The sequence below is a fragment of the Saccopteryx bilineata genome, chromosome 4 (genome assembly GCF_036850765.1).
Source record: "Saccopteryx bilineata isolate mSacBil1 chromosome 4, mSacBil1_pri_phased_curated, whole genome shotgun sequence".
NCBI lineage: Eukaryota > Metazoa > Chordata > Mammalia > Chiroptera > Emballonuridae > Saccopteryx > Saccopteryx bilineata.
In genome coordinates, this window is record NC_089493.1 from 59,576,109 (window position 1) to 59,593,805 (window position 17,697).

The 17,697-nt window shown below is 45.3% G+C and overlaps 1 protein-coding gene across 1 annotated transcript in view; it reads left to right on the top strand.

Moving 5' to 3' along the window:
* ANXA2 (annexin A2) overlaps positions 1–17,697 on the top strand; it is a 45,313-nt gene that overhangs the window by 24,031 nt on the left and 3,585 nt on the right. Inside the window, exons 4-9 of the mRNA XM_066276079.1 lie at positions 6,161–6,255; positions 9,536–9,649; positions 12,866–12,956; positions 14,195–14,274; positions 15,771–15,830; positions 17,475–17,568. Of these exons, the coding sequence (XP_066132176.1) occupies positions 6,161–6,255; positions 9,536–9,649; positions 12,866–12,956; positions 14,195–14,274; positions 15,771–15,830; positions 17,475–17,568 (534 nt within the window). The remainder of the gene's footprint in view (positions 1–6,160; positions 6,256–9,535; positions 9,650–12,865; positions 12,957–14,194; positions 14,275–15,770; positions 15,831–17,474; positions 17,569–17,697) is intronic.

Below are 17,697 nucleotides of genomic sequence, written 5' to 3' on the forward strand. Positions count from 1 at the left end.
GAGGTGACTTCAAGAGCGGGAATTCATACCAGGCAGCGCCACGGCTGATGGTGGGGAGGATACTGCTGGGCAGCAGTGTGTGCGTGTCCCTAAAGTCACTCCCAGTGCACAGATGACTCGTTGGCAGGGGCTGCCTTTTCCCACCCAGTTATTGATGGCTATCTGTAGAAGAGAGTCTTCTGGTTCTTTCTGTTGAAGAAACCCCAGTTGGCGGGTCTCTTTGGTGTCCACGCATTGTAACTTGGTGGGTAAATCATTACCTAACTGATAATTAAATGTGTCCATTTGTGTGTACTAAGTAAGTTCAGTTCTGTAGACATGCGGACACATGACTATCCCAAACCCTTTTTAGGAACTAGATAGGGGAGGAGTGTAGTATGAAGAATCAGTATAATTTTTAAAAGGTACAAACGTGACTCATAAAGATAGGATGAACACATGTCAAATATTTGTTTAACTCAGATAAGGCTGGTTCAGAGGGGAATTGAGAGACTGGATGTTTATAGACATTGGATAAAGAACGTTGGAATAAGATTGCTGGGCTGACTACAAGAACATTAATGGCCTACGTGTCACTGAGGAGCCGTCCTTCCTAGTGGGCCAAAATCTTCAAGTCGACATGTTACCGGAACCCGTGCCCTCGGAACCCGGGCCCTCGGAACCCGGGCCCTCGGCGGTAGTGAGTCAGAGCAAGTCGGGGGAGAGCGCACACCTGCGCAGACAGTCTGGGGCGGGGCTCTGAGCAACCCGGGAGGACATGCGCTCTTCCTCTCACCTCATTTTCAAGGCAGTTCTGATAATTTTTTGTAACAGGAGGCAGGGTAGCCCAAGTCCATGAGCCTGAGTCTTAAATCTGGGTTTGAATCCCAGCTCTGCTTATGCAGCCTTGGGCGAGTCCCTGCCTTCTGTGAGCATTGCTTTCCTCCTGGGTAACGCGGGATTAGCAGATAGACCCCCCCTCACCTGGGTGTGGTGAGATTACCCGATAGGATTGTATAAGACACCTAGCAAAATGCCTGCTGCTTAGCAGGTGCTCAGTGCAAGTACATCTGTACCTCGGCGGACGTGGCCCTCTCCCCTCTCTGTGGTCTGCCTTAGACCTTGTCGTACAGATGATTTCTTCTGAGGGTTGATGCTGATAAGCCCAGTAATCTAAGCCCAGCCATGGTCTTTCCCATGATCCAGATAAGGAGAGATCTGGGCAGTTTTCCTTTAGTTACTGATCAGTCCGCCCCACCCCGAGAGCCTCGCGAATCCTTCATCAAACAAAATGAAACTCATTTTCTTTGTGCAGTCAGTGTGTCTTGGCAGATGTGAGTCAGCATCCTGTTCGGAACGGCCTCTTGGTTCCCTGCCCGTGGACAATGAAATGAAGACATTTTCCATGGCCTGCCAGATGCGGAGCCGACTTGGGGTTTCCATCCGCAGGGAGGAGGAGGGAACTCCAGGAGGCTGATTTTGTGGTTTGGAATTCAACCATCATTTTAGACTGCAACTGTTCTTTAGGTTTTAAAAATACAGCGGGCTATATTTTTATAAAATATATTAAAATAAGGACCCAGCCGTCTCTGTCTGAGCCCCGCCGTCAGCAGCGTCCCACGTGGCATCCCTGGGCAGAGCCGTTGCTTCCGGTTGACTGGCATTCAGAGCAGTGATGGACTTTTCTGATGCCGCAGCTCCGAGTGTTGCAAACAGTCTGTCGTTAGCTGATGAGGTTAACTGACCATTTTCATTCAAGGAAGAAATGCTTACTAACTTCATGGTACTGTTTTCCCATCAGTATCCAAATACATGTGTACCTTAGGTGCTCACCAATCTTGGAAATCTTAACCTTTCTTAGTTTTGAAAACAGATTGTTAAAAATCTGCCTGGATCACAGACTTATGTTCTACCCACATTCTGCAGGACTCCCCCCACCCCTGGCATCACTGTTTCCCAGTGTGAGCCTTTCTCAGGCACTTTGTGACCTTCCCCAACAATCACAAGTGCAATGGGACGGGAGAGAAACACTGTTGAGGTTTGTTGTCTGTTTCCTTATGCTTTGGCCCCAGCCACTCAGTTGCATTTTGCTCCTGGGCCCTTCCCGCCCAGCAGACACTTTTCCTACACACTGGAATGTGAGCCATCGGAAAGCACAGAGGCGCCGGGCATCTGCACCTGCATCCGTCTGTGAAAGCTCTCCTCATGTCCCGCACTCCCTGTCCATTGTTGATGACGGTTGTGCTGATGTAGGGAGCTGGATGTTCAGTCCTCATCCTTCAGCTGCATCTTGGGCAGAAATGTGAGTAACCAGAGGACGTGGGCAGCTTCAGCCTGTACTGGACTGTTTCTCACAGGAGTACGCTGCCTCCCTGCTTACGATAGCAGGTCCAGAGGAAGGAGCAGCGCTCTGAAGATAAGATGATTAAATCCCACTCTGGTGTTGCAGAATAGGACATGCCTTAAGAGGCTTTGACTAGGCAATTGATCCTCGGCTGCATGGTTTTCTCATTTTTCTGGTACAGTTTGAAACTTGCAGGTGATGGCCTGGAAGAAATAGCTGATGTTGATGAAGTTCTCAGAAGAGAAAGGGGGCTTCCATTTGCAGAAATGACCTCCATTTAATTTCTTTGTAGTTCCTGGCACTAGCATGTTTGTAAAGCATCAGATTGTTCACTCGCCAGGTGTCCCAGAGTGTTGGGTGCTGCATCTCAGCAGGCTGTTTGCTTGGTAAATAATTTAGGTAAAATACATTTAAGTTCCTTCAGGTGAGATTCAGGTTAACTATCCAGGCTCTTTACGGGAATTTCCAATAATTGGGTTGAATTCCACCTCAGTGGACTGGATGCTTAGGTGCTATGAACAGAAAGGCAGGGAGCTGCTTCATTGTCTAAGAGCATGACTGTACCGCCATTTGTACAATGAACTCTTTTCAGGTGTTATTTATTACCTGGGTTGTGGGGACAAAGGTAAGTATTTCTTTCCTTAACATTGTAGGCAACCCTACCCCTGATAGAAGCAGTTGGTAGAAGTGTACTTAAAAGTCTTATACATAAATTTCTAAAGAACTTTCCATTCCTCATCTCTGTTGGCGATTCTTTAAACAATCACTGAGGAGGTGGCTGGCATGCTGCTTCCTGGGCCCAAAGTCCTAGAGAGTCTTTAATCAGTAGAGCTCAGGTGGAGCCCAGGGGACTGTGTTTTTAATCAGTGCTTCTTGTGATTCTAATTCAGGTGGGCCCACTACCACGTTCTGACACAAACCCAACTGTGCCTTTGTTCCCCAGGGAGAATAGTTTTTTACGGATCAGTGTCTTTGGTATGCGTTCAGGTCAGCAGCCCTAAAGTTGATTTCAGGAAATGTTAGAGTTGAGGTTTGAGGGCATAATTGTATTTTGTTGTTGTTCTCCAGCGTTTTCAGACTTGGGTAAGAAAGTTGAGTGAGCAAAAAAACATATATATAAACAAGCAGTTTTCCTAATAGGCTAGAGACAGAAAACACGTGCCAGGGGAGCACACGTGTAGATGGGTAGGATCGCATGTGGGTGCGGGTGCCCGGACACACCAGGAAAAGAGCCTCTAGTTTTAGCGAGTCTTTAAAGAAATCTATCCCGCCCATTCCTAATTGAAACTAAGTATGTTAAAGCTTGTTTCTGTCTGTGAGTGTTTTATGAAGGCAGAATGGGAGGTCATTGTTTAAGCCCCTTATTTGTGCAGATGTAGAAACTGTGACCCAAGGAGGGCAGATGTTGACACATGTGACATTTGCCTGGCTGGGCCTCAATCTCTGAGTTCAGTGTCTTCATCTATAAACTAGGAAGAGAAATAGCTATCTCCACTGGGTGATTAAATAAGATAGTTATTGTTAAGATGTTTTGGAGACCAAAGAGGATTATAGAGGTCGATGTCCTAATCATTATGCATATTGCATTTTATTAGCTAATGTATTTAGAACCATGCCAGGAATCTGTTGAGGTGAAGTCACTAGTTGATTCTAGATCAATGATTGCAATGTTGTTCACAGTGTATTTAAAAAACCCTTTTATGGTCATTATAGTGAACTTTGAAAGGATGTAATCAAAAGAAAGAAAACTAAATTATTCATAATCCCATCACTGAGATGATCATTATTAAAATATGGTACAGATATTTTCTTGCACATGCATATGTAGTTTATGAAAATTAGGCACAGTTGGATGGAAAATTGTCCCAACGCATGGAGGTTGCTGGTTTCATCCCCAGTCAGGACGCGCATGCACACACACACACACACACACACACACACGGGTTATTGCTTTACAACCTGTCTTTTTCTCTTAGCAGTATATTGTGAGCATTTTTCTGTCAATTAATATTTTATACCATTTTAATTGATTGTGTACTATTCTATTACATGAACAAAAGAACATTTATTTAATCAGTGTCCTAATGGACATAGGTCCCTACCTTTATTTTTTGATGTTATACACAGTGCTGACATAAGTATCTTTGAAACTGATGCTTCTCTACGGGAGTTGGGTTTCTCTGTTGACAACTGGTGACTAAAAATCAGAGCTAAAGTAATAGATGCTGCAGTTAACATAACTGACTCACATACTGGTATAAACTCACTTTTATTTTTATACCCAGAAATTCTAACGTTCTGCTTTCTGACCTTTCTAACATGCTTGAGAGTTGAGGATACCATCTCTCTCATGCTTCTCGTTCCCTCTGCCTCAGAGGTCACAGTTCTGACCTTTCTGATGCTTTGGGACTCCTGACTTCTAGGCCAGCTGTTTGCAGTTTGCATGTGACCTTGTGGGCCGAGCCAATCTGTTTTCTCGCTCAAGAATGACCTGCCCAGTTATGGTGAAGACTCTTTATGAAACAAAGTTCATATTTATTCAAGAGAGAGACCTTTCGCTTTATGAATTCTTAAAATTGTGCTTTCTTAAGGCAAATAGGCATGTGAGGAGTATTTCTGACTTAAAATTGGAAACTTTCAGATACCAGGAGACATTGCTTATCTTTGTAAATACACATGTTCCAATTAAAATAGGTGCTTAAATATTTTGGTGGCACTTCAGAACTCCCAATTTAGATTTAATTTAGATTAAAACACTTACTCTTTTTAATAAAGTTATAAAAATTGATTATTAAAATTGCCTATTGAAGATTAAAAGCAGTGGGACACTTATTTTTCTTATAAAACAGTTTAGTCTTCAATAAGTATGATGTATTAATCAATTATGCTATTAAAATACAACTGCCATATTAAATATGACTCATTTGTCATGACAATTTCTATCATTATAGAAATTCTACCTAGCTGCTTATATAGTCATACTCCTGCAATAAATATAAATAATTGTCTCTATTAATTCAGTGTGCAGTTACTTTCTGTTAAATCCCCAGTTAAATGGCAATTTTGGGGACCTTCATTTAAAATCCTCCTAAATCTTTGTTGCTCCATCTGACTGCCAAAGCCCCAAATGCACCTCCTACTGTTGATTCCAGGAACCTATTTATGAAAAAAAATAGGTGTGGTGTTTTTTTTTTTAATGCAAATATTGAAAAGGTCTGGTTAGGCTTGAGGTTTGAAGTTGACAGGAAAAAAAAAGAGAGATCTACATAATGGGTGGAGGGTGCTGACTCAAAGAGAGAGAAAAATTTGATAGCCTGGTATTTTTGTTTGGAAAACAGTATATAAATTTTTTTTTTTTCATTTTTCTGAAGCTGGAAACAGGGAGAGACAGTCAGACAGACTCCCACATGCGCCCGACCGGGATCCACCCAGCACGCCCACCAGGGGCGACGCTCTGCCCACCAGGGGGCGATGCTCTGCCCATCCTGGGCGTCGCCATGTTGCGACCAGAGCCACTCTAGCGCCTGAGGCAGAGGCCACAGAGCCATCCCCAGTGCCTGGGCCATCTTTGCTCCAATGGAGCCTTGGCTGCGGGAGGGGAAGAGAGAGACAGAGAGGAAAGCGTGGCAGAGGGGTGGAGAAGCAAATGGGCGCTTCTCCTGTGTGCCCTGGCCGGAAATCGAACCCGGGTCCTCCGCACGCTAGGCCGACGCTCTACCGCTGAGCCAACTGGCCAGGGCTCTAAATTTTTATTTAAAAAACGCAGCTTAAAATCTTCCATATAAGCCCAGAGGACTAGAGCGTATGGTTAACTCTTCACAACTTGCATTTCCATAGGTGTGGATGAGGTCACCATTGTCAACATTCTGACCAACCGCAGCAATGAACAGAGACAGGATATCGCCTTCGCCTACCAGAGGAGGACCAAGAAGGTACAGATGGTGTGGGGGATGGAAGACATTCCTTGTTGATTTCGTTTCCTTAGCCATTGTCTTTTCTTTTCATGAATTCTGGCTCTCATCAGCAAGGGCCTCCTGACACACTTGGGGATCCAAGGTTTTCCTCCTACCTCTTTCTAAGTTACAGCTCACGTACACGTGGCCCTGGGGGTACTTGGAGCCCACACACGAAGACCATGCCCTTCTTCACTCTGGAGTGTGCGGAGGGAGCAGTTCTGGGAATAGTGAGTTAGTTAGAAACCGTCAGGAGTAACAATAACAGGCACCATTTATTGAATGCTCACCTTGTGCCCGGCATGTAGTTCTCTACATGTAGCAGCCACTCACTCTATCTTTGTGACTTCTGCTGGCTCTTGATAAGATGTTTCTAATTTATTTAATCTTAGGACACTAGCCTGCACCAAGTACTGATCCTGACATGCTCCTCTCATTCTTTCAAAAAACAACAACAACAACAAAAAATGCACCACTTGAATTCTAAGAGTGTTGCAGTGAAGGGCTTAGTTAGTAGTTCATTTGGTATACCAGGCTATCTTCAACATGCCATGTTCCCACTCCTTAAAGGATCTTTGTCTAGCTTGTGCATTTGTGGATAAAAAACAGTCCAGGGCTTATTCATCCCTTATTTTGTCGCAGTGTGAGGAAATTTTATTTTTAAGAACGGGCTGCTTTATTTTTAACTTCTTGCTATTAAAAGCTGTTGATTTATTCTTGGATGGTGCAGTACGCCTGGCTTCCTGCAGCTCCCATTTGACTTACGGCTTTCATTCGTAGCCACAGTGGAGGTGAGCTGGAAGCATCCTGGAAGACATTTCTGCTCCTGGGGTCAATTGACATGGCCACCAGGGCTCTGGGCGTTGCAGGGCAATCCCTGGTACAGCTCCCTCCTTCACCTCCAAACACAGTTGGAAAGGACATAAATAGAAAGGCATCTGGCTTCTTTTATCTAATGTGCATTTAAATTCTTCTTCCAACTAGATTTACAGTAAGCTTCTGTAGTGAGGCACAGAGGGGTTGTATTACTTCTCCAGTTCCCCAGCAGGATCTGCGAGCTGGTAGAACTGAGTTTCGGTGGGCATAGAAGGCCCACCTCTTTGGACAGTGTGTGTATAGTTGCTCCTCAGCTGTCATTTACAGGGTGGGGTCTTAGCACACACACACTTGGATATGTACACGTAAGTATTCACGGATATACAGAAGCCCAGATCTTGATTTCATATTAGGTAGATGGAAGGCAAAGCTCTCACGTGCCCTGTTGGAGGGAAGATATTGCCTGAGTCGTGATGGGCTTCAGTGACCTCACAGGCTTTGCTGTGTGCTGGGCGCAGCTCACTGTCCTTCTGTTTCTTGATGTCTCTCAGCCTGGGGCTGAGGAGTTGTCATCTTTTACAGAAAGATATATCATATAAACTACTGGAGGTCATTTCTGAAGGACATCCTAGGCACAGAACCTTACCGTTTTGAACAGATTGTTTGCATAAGAAAGGAAATAGTCCTATAGTGCAGATTACTCCAGGGATATGGACCGAGGCTGTCGAGGTGATGAACCTGAATGGCACGGACAGAGCTAGTGGAAGCGGAGAGGAACCGGGAGAGGGGGTTCATTTTATGTTTCATGTTCAAGCAGAAGTCACATGCCAGGTTTCTCCATGTAAGGAAAGATTATGTTTTATTTATCAAACATTTCTGGAGTTTCTGCTAAGTGCAGCGCGTTGTGCTAGACAGGAGAAGCAGGAAGCTCAACGCCTGTAGGGTATTTATAATAGAAGTGGAAGAAGTCCGTAGGTACATAAATGCTACTTGAGGTTTGAACAGAGAACGGGTCTAGGGGAGTGGCAAGGGTAGACCAAGTTTGGAATTATCTAACCCCAAAGTTCCAAATTGGAAAGTGGGCGCTATAATTGGAAGGTGTTACTTTCAAGGTCCCTTCCTACATGCTCTGTGTCACAGGGCCAGCAGGAAGCAGGAGGAAGTAGGTGGTGAAAGGGTTGGGCCAGATGATTTCTAAGCCCCATCTCAGTTCTCAGCCTTTGTGAATGACGGGAGAAGATGCCCCCTGAAGCAGGCAGCACATCCCCTCTTAGCGCCTGCAAGTACCTCTCAGGGCTGAACATTGTGGATGCCGCGGGGTGCTGCTGGCAAGGAGGAGGGGAAGAAAGAAGGGAGAAAAGAGGAGGGGAAAAGTGAAAAGAGGAGAAAACAATTGCACCAGCAGAGTGCATTGTCACCCAGTGCCCATGATTTGTGGGATGTGGAGTCCCCACAGAAGCGTCGTTAAGAGCTGTATTGAATTTGGGGGTCGCTGTCTACATCCATGCGTGCTGACTCAGACCTCTTCTGACTTAAAATCTGCGTTAAATGCGACAGTGGAACCCTTAAGAAATAATTGGTAGTGGGGAAATCAGTGGAGTAATGGGGGCTCCAGTCCTTCATCATCACTATCACCCCTGGCCCAAGTCGGTTTGGGCACGTCCATGTTTGCTCAGTCTTGGGTGAAGGGTTTTGCATCAGAAAGCTTCCTGAGCCCCTTCCAGTCATGTGGGGCCTCTTGTCTCCTCAGAGACTGTGCAGAGCCCCCTTGGGCACAGCTAGGCGACCAGCGTGGCAGGAGAATGTCAGCAGGTCAGGGGGCCTCTGCTTCCTCGGAGGCTCCCCACTCAGACCAGCTCCTTCTTAGCAGAGGCCTTGACCCCAGCAAGTGCCCCGTATTCCACTGGTTCTTGCCACAGGCAAGTGTATTGAAAAATGCCCTCACACTCACTGCTTTCTGAGGAATTGCAAACTGCTCTGGTTTCTTTTTATATTTTTTAAATTTTTCGCTTGATTTGAGAGAGAGACAGAGAGGGAAGCATCAACTCGTTCCATTTAGTTGTGCACTCATCTTCGCTTCTCATATGTGCCCTGACCAGGGATAGAACCTGCAACATAGGGGCAGTGGGACGATGCTCTATCCACTGGGTCACCCAGCCAGGGCCTCTGGTTTCTTTTTAATGACCAGGGTAAAGACAACATTAGCTTGGATTTTAAGGAATTTTGTCGGAGCAGAGTGTGATCTCGCAGTTTCAGACACCTATGTTTGTTGCAGGGGCTGCGATTGAGGGATAGTTTGATCCAAGACACCTGACGAGTCCAAAAATCAACCTGCTTGACAAACTCATCCCTCTCACTTTTGTTTGACTCACCAGTTTTTAAGTGAATATTAGTTACCAACCAAGTGTTCTATGTTCTTGCCTGTTTTTTTTTTTTTCTGCAGGAACTTGCATCAGCACTGAAGTCAGCCTTGTCCGGCCACCTGGAGACGGTGATTTTGGGCCTATTGAAAACACCTGCTCAGTATGATGCTTCTGAGCTGAAGGCCTCCATGAAGGTAAACACGCGTGAGATGCAATCTCCGTCAATTCTGCCATTAATATTTGTGAATTACAGCTTGCTGAGTGTAATTAGGTGATTTTCAGTTTTGTTGAATTCTCATTTGGAGCCATCTTTTTTGGAATGAACTGAAGCTATAAGTCTCAGGATTTGTACCAAAAATATTTCAATTACTTTTTTTTTTTTAAGACTGTAAAGAAATTCATGATGCTGAAAAGTCAGTTACCAGCTGCTACTGCTTGCCACCTGGGCGATTGAAATACCATTTGGAAAAACTACTTCCTTGATTGCACTTCCTCCTTAAAAAAGATTTGTTGCGAGACTAAGGCAAAAGTAAAACTCGGAGCTTTTGTTGAGCGGAGCTTGCAAATTCTGCTTATGCTCTTCGGTGTTTCTTTTTCTGACGTCCTACTCAGTCCCATTGTTTGATTCAAATTCGGATCAAATCAGAAAGAACATCACAGTGCGTATGAGGAGTGATTTCAGCTCGTGAATGGTACCTGTGTTACGTTCAAAGTATTGTAGCCCAAAGTATTTTTTCTTTTTCTTTTCAAAGTTAACGTGGAATTGAACATGGAATTTTGGGTTAAATTATACCATCAAAATTCCACTTTGGAAACCGCCCTGAATTTTGTGTGTACCTAAAACATCAGAGTATTATATAAATGTAACAGTCGCATGAACATAAATGCATGTTGCTGCAAAGCAGAGAAGGGACCCTTTTCGTGTGTGGCTGCAACACTTTCAGTAATTGGACACTGCCCTCTGCTGGTATGCCTGGGGAAAGCCTCTGCCTTTTGGAGAAAGCTCTAGTGCTGATTTTTTCTTCTAAGTCTGAGTGGGTTTTCTGCGATGCCACTGTTCCTGAATTATGAAGAGGCAGAGTCTGTCACCAGAGCTAATGTTACGGTTCAGTGTCACCCCTTTCCCCAGAGAGAATCTCCAGAATAGGGCGGCTTCACACACCAGGCATTTCCAGCGTCCAGAACTCGATGATAGCTCAAGGCTGCTGAAAGATTGGTTGTGAAGCCTTTCTTTCTCTAGTTTATTTGAGCAGATTGGCTCTGAGTTTCCTAAGTAGGCTGTATTGCAGGGAAGGTATAATTAAGAATGATAAAATGTCAACAACACCTCATGATCCTGCTTGATAAAAAGAACACTCCTGAAAACCCAGGTCTTGGGGCCTGGAGCCGGGATGTGAGCTGCCCTCGCCCAGGTTGCTTCTGAACATCATCCGTCACTTCAGATCCGTTTATCTTGTTTTCATCAAGAACTCATTTAGCTGTGCTGCATGCAGTTTTACTAGTATCTATTACCAGGATTAGTGACTTGAAATGGACCCGTTTGAGCTGTCAGTCACCGTTGTAATCTATGTAATTGGGCCCAATGAAAGGTTCTTTGACTTCTAAATCTTTGACCTTGTGCCAGCTTTTCCATTAGCTGTCACAGTTGAGTACCCTTCTGAAACCCATAAAGCTTGAAGTGACATTAACTGAACTATGCTTTCAAAAATTTATTTATTTATTTATTTTTTTTGGTTTTGACTTCTGGCGATACCAGTGGCAATATCAACCATATGTTCCAGTAAAAGTTGTCCTTGTGATAGGAATTATGGACAATCTGTGGACAGTTCGGGCCGAGTTTTAGAAATTGCCAAGGTCATCTTTAAATATAGAGATAAAAACTCTATTAGAATTTTCAGATAGTAACACTGGTGTATCAGTGATGGAAGAAAACAGATCTTACGTTGCATATCTGCCTGCGTTTCTACAGTGACAGGATATATAGCATGTCTTCCAATGCAGGAGTTATTTTTAGCTGCTTGGTCATCATTCTATAACCATTGTATAAAATGCTTTGTAAACCTTTACTAAGAAGAAAAGAAAGTTTGGCTTTACTAGAACCTCTATGAATCATGATTAAAAACTCTGGAAGAAGAGGCATTGGCTCATAGATTAGATTTAAGAATAAAATTTCAAAACTAACTATTAATCTGAGACTTAGTTTATATCACACAAACCACTTTGCAGGGGCATCTAACCTCTAATAAGTTTGATTAAATAGCTGACATACTTTTCATGTGGATCGGTAAGTTTATTTCTTTCCTTTTTTTTTTTTAAAGTTTCTTATTGTATTAACACCTTATAATTGATTTACATTTTAAACAGTTGTAATTCTACTTAGTTCAAAGTGATATTTCCATATTCAGAAAGACAAGTATTAGAGAATCCTGATTATTAAATCTTGACTTTGATCATGAAGCTAGCTTTGAAATACATGTTTCATTTAGTCCTTTCAAGCTATCTGGCACGCTCAAAAGTGTATATATTAAATCTGAATACATCACCCGTCAAATTCTCATTCCTTAATAAAGTGTTGGAGTCTAGGTTTATTTGGCACTTCATTATTTCCTTTTGCTTCCCTAAAATGCCCGAAGAGTGCATAGTAATCAGGCAAAAATGGAAATACAAGAATGAAATTTTTAACATTAACCCAATTTTACATTTCAAAGAGGTGCAGCTAAAATTTTCATCTTATCTATACCTATCCCCGGTAAAAAGACTTAAATCCAGTCTAATGATGTTGGCTGCCAATGACAATGTAAAATCTCTGTAGTCCCTTATTTTAAATTACTGAGCAGAATTGTTTAATAAAGAAAGTTATTTTTCCATCTATTAAAATAGTGGGTGAGGATAGAATTTGAAAAATAAAGAAAAACAGGAATAAGAAGAAAAAGTTTTTCATGTTATAAACCCATCGCCGGAAGGCAACCTCCTGCCCACATTTTGGTGTATTCCATGGCTTTCTCTCCCTTTTGCTGTGTACAGGGGTGGGCAGAAGGAGGTTTATAGTTATAGTACAAATAAGTAATACAATAATTAATGCATAAGAGCACAAGAATAAGCTGTGTTTTGCTTGTATACTGACAACTGTGAGCTTACTTTTGCCCACACCTGTATGTATTATACTTAATAGACTGGAGCTGACATGTGTCACTTGTACCATCTTGTGTTCTGGTGGGGCATTTTATAAAGGAATAGGAAATAGCATCAGCTTGTGCTGAGGAATATAGTGCAGATCCCTCAGTAGGAGTAGAGAAAGGAGCATGCTAACAGACCGGTTCATGTTTGCAATTTACCCAACTGAGAGGAGAGAACTAGGCTGATGGCCAAGAGGACTTTTCTTGCTGGTATTCATGCTGCCTGATTCACAGGGGCTGGGGACTGATGAAGACTCTCTCATTGAGATCATCTGCTCAAGGACCAACCAGGAGCTGCAGGAAATTAACAGAGTCTACAAGGAAAGTGAGTAGCCTTAGTTTTGTGATGCATCCTCTCAGCCCAATTTCTGTAGCCCCCATCATAGCTCTCTGGGCTATTGTTCAGGCTAGGTGGTCTGTTTACGTATGCAGAAATGCCTGCCATATGTCCAGGGTTTGCCGTGGTCCAGGTCTCTCTCCCACCTCCTTATGGCCCAGGTTTTGATAATTATGTCCCACTAGAACTTCTACAAAAGGATATAAAGAAGCAAAATAAAAATCTGTTTAAAAGATCTGATGGGAAGGCCCTGGCCAGTTGACTCAGTGGTAGTGTTGGCCTGCGTGTGGATGTCTTGGGTTCAATTCCCAGTCGGGGCACACAGGAGGAGCAACAAGCTGCTTTTCCACCCTCCCCCCCCTCTTCTCTCTATCTCTCTCTTCTCCTCTTGTAGCCATGGCTTTATGGCCTCTGCCTCAGGTGTTAAAATAGCTCGGTTGCTGAGCAACAGCCTCAGATAGGCAGAGCATCGCCCCGGAGGGGACTTGCCAGGTGGATCCCAGTCAGGGCCACATGCCAGAGTCTGATTCTTTGCCTCCCTGCTTCTCGCTTGAAAAAAAAAACTGATGGGAAGAAGTAGAAAGCATACATGGATTTCATTAATTGGGTGCTGTCCAGCATCTGCTCATGAGCTTCCCAGATCTGGGCTAGATGATTGTTATGAGAGGCAGGTGGACCTGTGTGCACCAAGCAGTATAGGAGGCAGGGTATAGGTAGAATGAATGATGCAGCTTACTGCAGATGTGTTTCTGTGTTTCAGTATAGATGCATTTTGAATAATAAAATAGAAGTTCATTTACAAGTACTGCTTGAATCTTACTACTTTTTGCCATTGTTCGTTTTCACAGTCAGTTGGGAATAAAGCATGAGTGTGTGTGTGTGTGTGTGTGTAAGCCCTTCAAAGTTTTTTGATGTTCAGAATGAGTATTGAAAGTCAAGGAGTTGTGAACCAATATTTTGCTATAGAAAAGGTTGCTTATCAAAGGCGACCGTGAGGACCTCTGATGTACTCCAGCCCCGTTTGTCCCTTGTTATTGATGATGAGACTGGTTCTGACTTTCTGAGGCTACAGTTCATTCTAGGAAATCCACTCGCATTTGGGCAGGTGCACCTCTGCTGCTACGGCCGTTTCTGCTTTTCAGAGGCTTTGTGGGCAGGGAGTGATGGGAGTGGGGCGGGGCTGGTGCACAGGCGGGAAGCATAACCTGTTTGTGTTGTTTTCCAAGTGTACAAGACTGATCTGGAGAAGGACATTATTTCTGACACATCTGGTGACTTCCGCAAGCTGATGGTTGCCCTGGCAAAGGTTGGTTTCTGGTTCATTTCTTTGTCCTTGCTTCCTCCCATGGCAAGTGACATACCTCATTTTATACTCGGGAGCAGATTAACTCCATCCTCTGTGCCTGCCTCAGAAATTCCCGTGGCATTTCTGACAGTGGGTCTGCTCTGTCCCTGCAGAGCTGTCATTTTTGTGTAATGGGATTTCTTTCCCAGCAAAACTGCATGGTCAGGTGCACTTTGGGGGCCAGAAGAGTAATAGGTGGTTCTCAAGTCCTGGCCTGGATTTCTGTGCCAGCTCTTGCCATGGGACTTGGGGAAGGTCACTTTGCCTCTGTCTGTGGTCACCTAAGTCCCAGTGGGAAGTGAGCCTGTCTCTTCACCTGCTCTCACTTAGGAGAAGACTGGCTCCTAGGCTTTTGCCTGGAGAGGAGGTAGGGGTCTTTGTCTGCTAATGTTAACACATCCACGTGGATGAGTGCATTTCCCTTCGGAATCTGAGTTCTGACCAGTGTGCAGCTCACCGCCTGCGTGCTGGGGGCAGGGAAGAGAAAGTATTTTCTCCAGGAATCCTGATGACAGGTGATGGATTGGCGTGCCGCGTCCTGCTCACTCACGCCTTCATTACTGGAACACTCCGTGCCGCCTCCCCGGCTCTCCTCCCTTCCACCCGCCCTGCGTACTGCTGTCCACTGATTGCCTTGTTCACCATTTTATTTCCCTGATCAAGATCCATTTCTGCGGCACCAAATCCAGACTTTCCACTTTCTTAGAATGTCCTCTGTCCCCTGGATCTCCCTGACTTAATCTTCCCAGGATTCCTTTCTGATCACCTGCTCTGGGTGGACGTCACCTCACTCCCCTGTGATATTCTGCTGTGACCAGTGCCTTTCGCCCCCTGCCCAGCTCCTGTCCCGTCTGACTTGTCCTCCGGGTTCAGCCCCGCTGCACACACTGTTGCAGATATCATGGTCTCCTCTCGGACAGATTTCTCCCTTATTTGCATTTCCCGTCTTTGTAGAGCCATAGGGTACTGTGTTTTACCATGTGTTCCATGCTTACTTCTCCACCCGGACTGGAAGCTGAGGCAGAAACTCGGTATCATGAACGAACTGCCTTCTGTTCCTTCCCTTCCTCCTCCCTCCCTCCCTCCCTTCCTTCCTCCCTTCCTTCCCTTCCTTTCTTTCTTCCTTCCTTCCCCTCCCTCCCCTCCCCTCCCCTCCTCTCCCCTCCTTCCCTCCCTTCCCCCTCTCTCCCCCCTCCTTTCCCCTCCCCTCCCTCCCTCTCTCTGTTTTCGGGGCTTCTCCCAGGACTCAGCACCACAGAGGGTGACATTGTGAGGCACAGCCCCCACTTCACTGCCTCTGCTATTTCACCACCCTTAGTCTTGTCTAATTTTCAAAGTGAAGAAAAACTTTAAGTGGGTATTTGTTCAGTAAGTTAAATAATGGCTTACTTGAGTTGGACAGGAAAATAAATATGCTAAGGACTATAGTTGATGTTCTTCCTTTTTTCCTTCTGTAGGGCAGAAGAGCAGAAGATGGCTCTGTCATTGATTATGAACTGATTGACCAAGATGCCCGGGTAAGTACCAAGGGTTTTGGTGTGAGTTTCTGTTTTCTGGTAAGTTTCTGGATAGTTTGAATAGTAATTTTCTATGCTGTATAACAGATGACCTCCCAACATGGTGGCTGGAAACAATAGACATTTATTACCTCTCAGTTTCTGTGGGTCAGGAATTGGGGAATGCTTAGCTGGGTGGTTGTGGCTCAGGGCCTGTCATGAGGTGGCGGACACAATGTTGAGGCGGCCTGCAGTCACCTGAGAGCCTGGCAGGGTAAGGAAGGTCTGTTCCCGGGTGGCCCACCCCCATGACTCAGGGCAGGAGACTTTGGTATCTCTCCCTGTGCACCTCTTCAGGGCTGCTTGAGTGTCCTCACAACAAGGCAGCTGGCTTCCACCAGAGAGAGAGAGCCATGGGAGATGGCAGGGAGGAAGCCAAGTGCTTTGTGTGCTGATTTCGGGAGTCACACACTGTCACTTCTGTCCTAGTCCGTTCACTAGCAGTGAGTCACTGTGTTCAGTCCGTGGGAGGGGAAATCACTTCCATATGTGGAGGGATGTCAAAGCATTCGTGGGTGTCCTTTTCGCCTTCTGGGAGCACAGTTGTTACCAGGTGTTCCTTTCTACTGCTGTTGCTCCTTCCGGGATCTGTACCTGACTCACATGTGCTCGTTTAGGCTTTGCGTGTGTGGAAGCACCAGTTCTTCAGGGTGCAACGTGGCTCGGCACATCTGCGTGTGTTTGCTACTAGTTAACACCGACAGAGTCCTATGATAGATGGTAGAGGCACAGCCAGGGACAAGAAGGGGGCACAGGGAAGGGGCAAAAGCCCTGCCTTCTTTTCCAACCAAAGGGAACTGTTCCCAGTTCTAGCTCCACAATCCCTGAGAACTGTCTGCTAAGCTGATTCACTTCGCTATGAACCACACGCCTTTCCCAGAGGGTCAGAGCTATCTCAGAACATTGCATAAGAGCTGCAGAGCAAAATTTATTTAAATTCATTTCAGTTTTAAATTTCAATATATTTTACACAGCACTTCTTAGCAGGTGGTGGAGAAGAGTTTTAAATAAAGTAATAGAAATTGGGTTTTGCAACTCCCATATAGTAGGTGGTCATGGGATAAATATCCACCCTTGCTTAAGCCTGCCCCACCCTCTCCCACCACTGTTTGCATTACTTAAGAGTCTGTAAATCTTCCAGAAACTGAAAATAAGTTTGGACTGGCTCCTTTTGCAGCTCTGTCATTTCCTGAGTGTCTCAGTTGCTTGGGTGCGGGCACCTGACCTGCAGCTGCATTCCGTAGATGGCCACTAGCTTCTGTGCTATTAAAGTACCAACCAGGACGGAGGCTGCGTACGCTGGTGACTGTTTGATTGTCCTGCTACGTGAACAGAACTCGCGCTCTGTCCTTGGTTGTCAAGGAAGGAGACGTGTATAGCATTGACCTCAGGAACAAGCGAGTCTCATGCCAACCTGTCTGTGTCTAAAGAAAGACTGCTCTTGGTTAAGACTTGTGACCAAAATGGTACATTTTTTGCCCCCGTCTACAATGCACTCCTCCTTTCTCGTCTGGCGTGGTGTCGGCTTGTAGTCTTCTCCCGTGACCTGTTCCGTGGCATTGCCGGGTATTGTGTAGTTACCTTCCCTGTGGGCTGTGCTTGCAGGACCTCTACGATGCCGGCGTGAAGAGGAAAGGGACTGACGTTCCCAAGTGGATCAACATCATGACCGAGCGCAGCGTGTTCCACCTCCAGAAAGGTGGGTGCTGCGCCCTCCTGGGGCCTCGGCGGTCTGGGTTGGGGGTCACGCCCCTGCCAGGACAGGGTCCACTGTCCACACCGCACCCCCTGTCTCGCTCACCGGGTCCATTTGCCCTTCTCTCCCAGT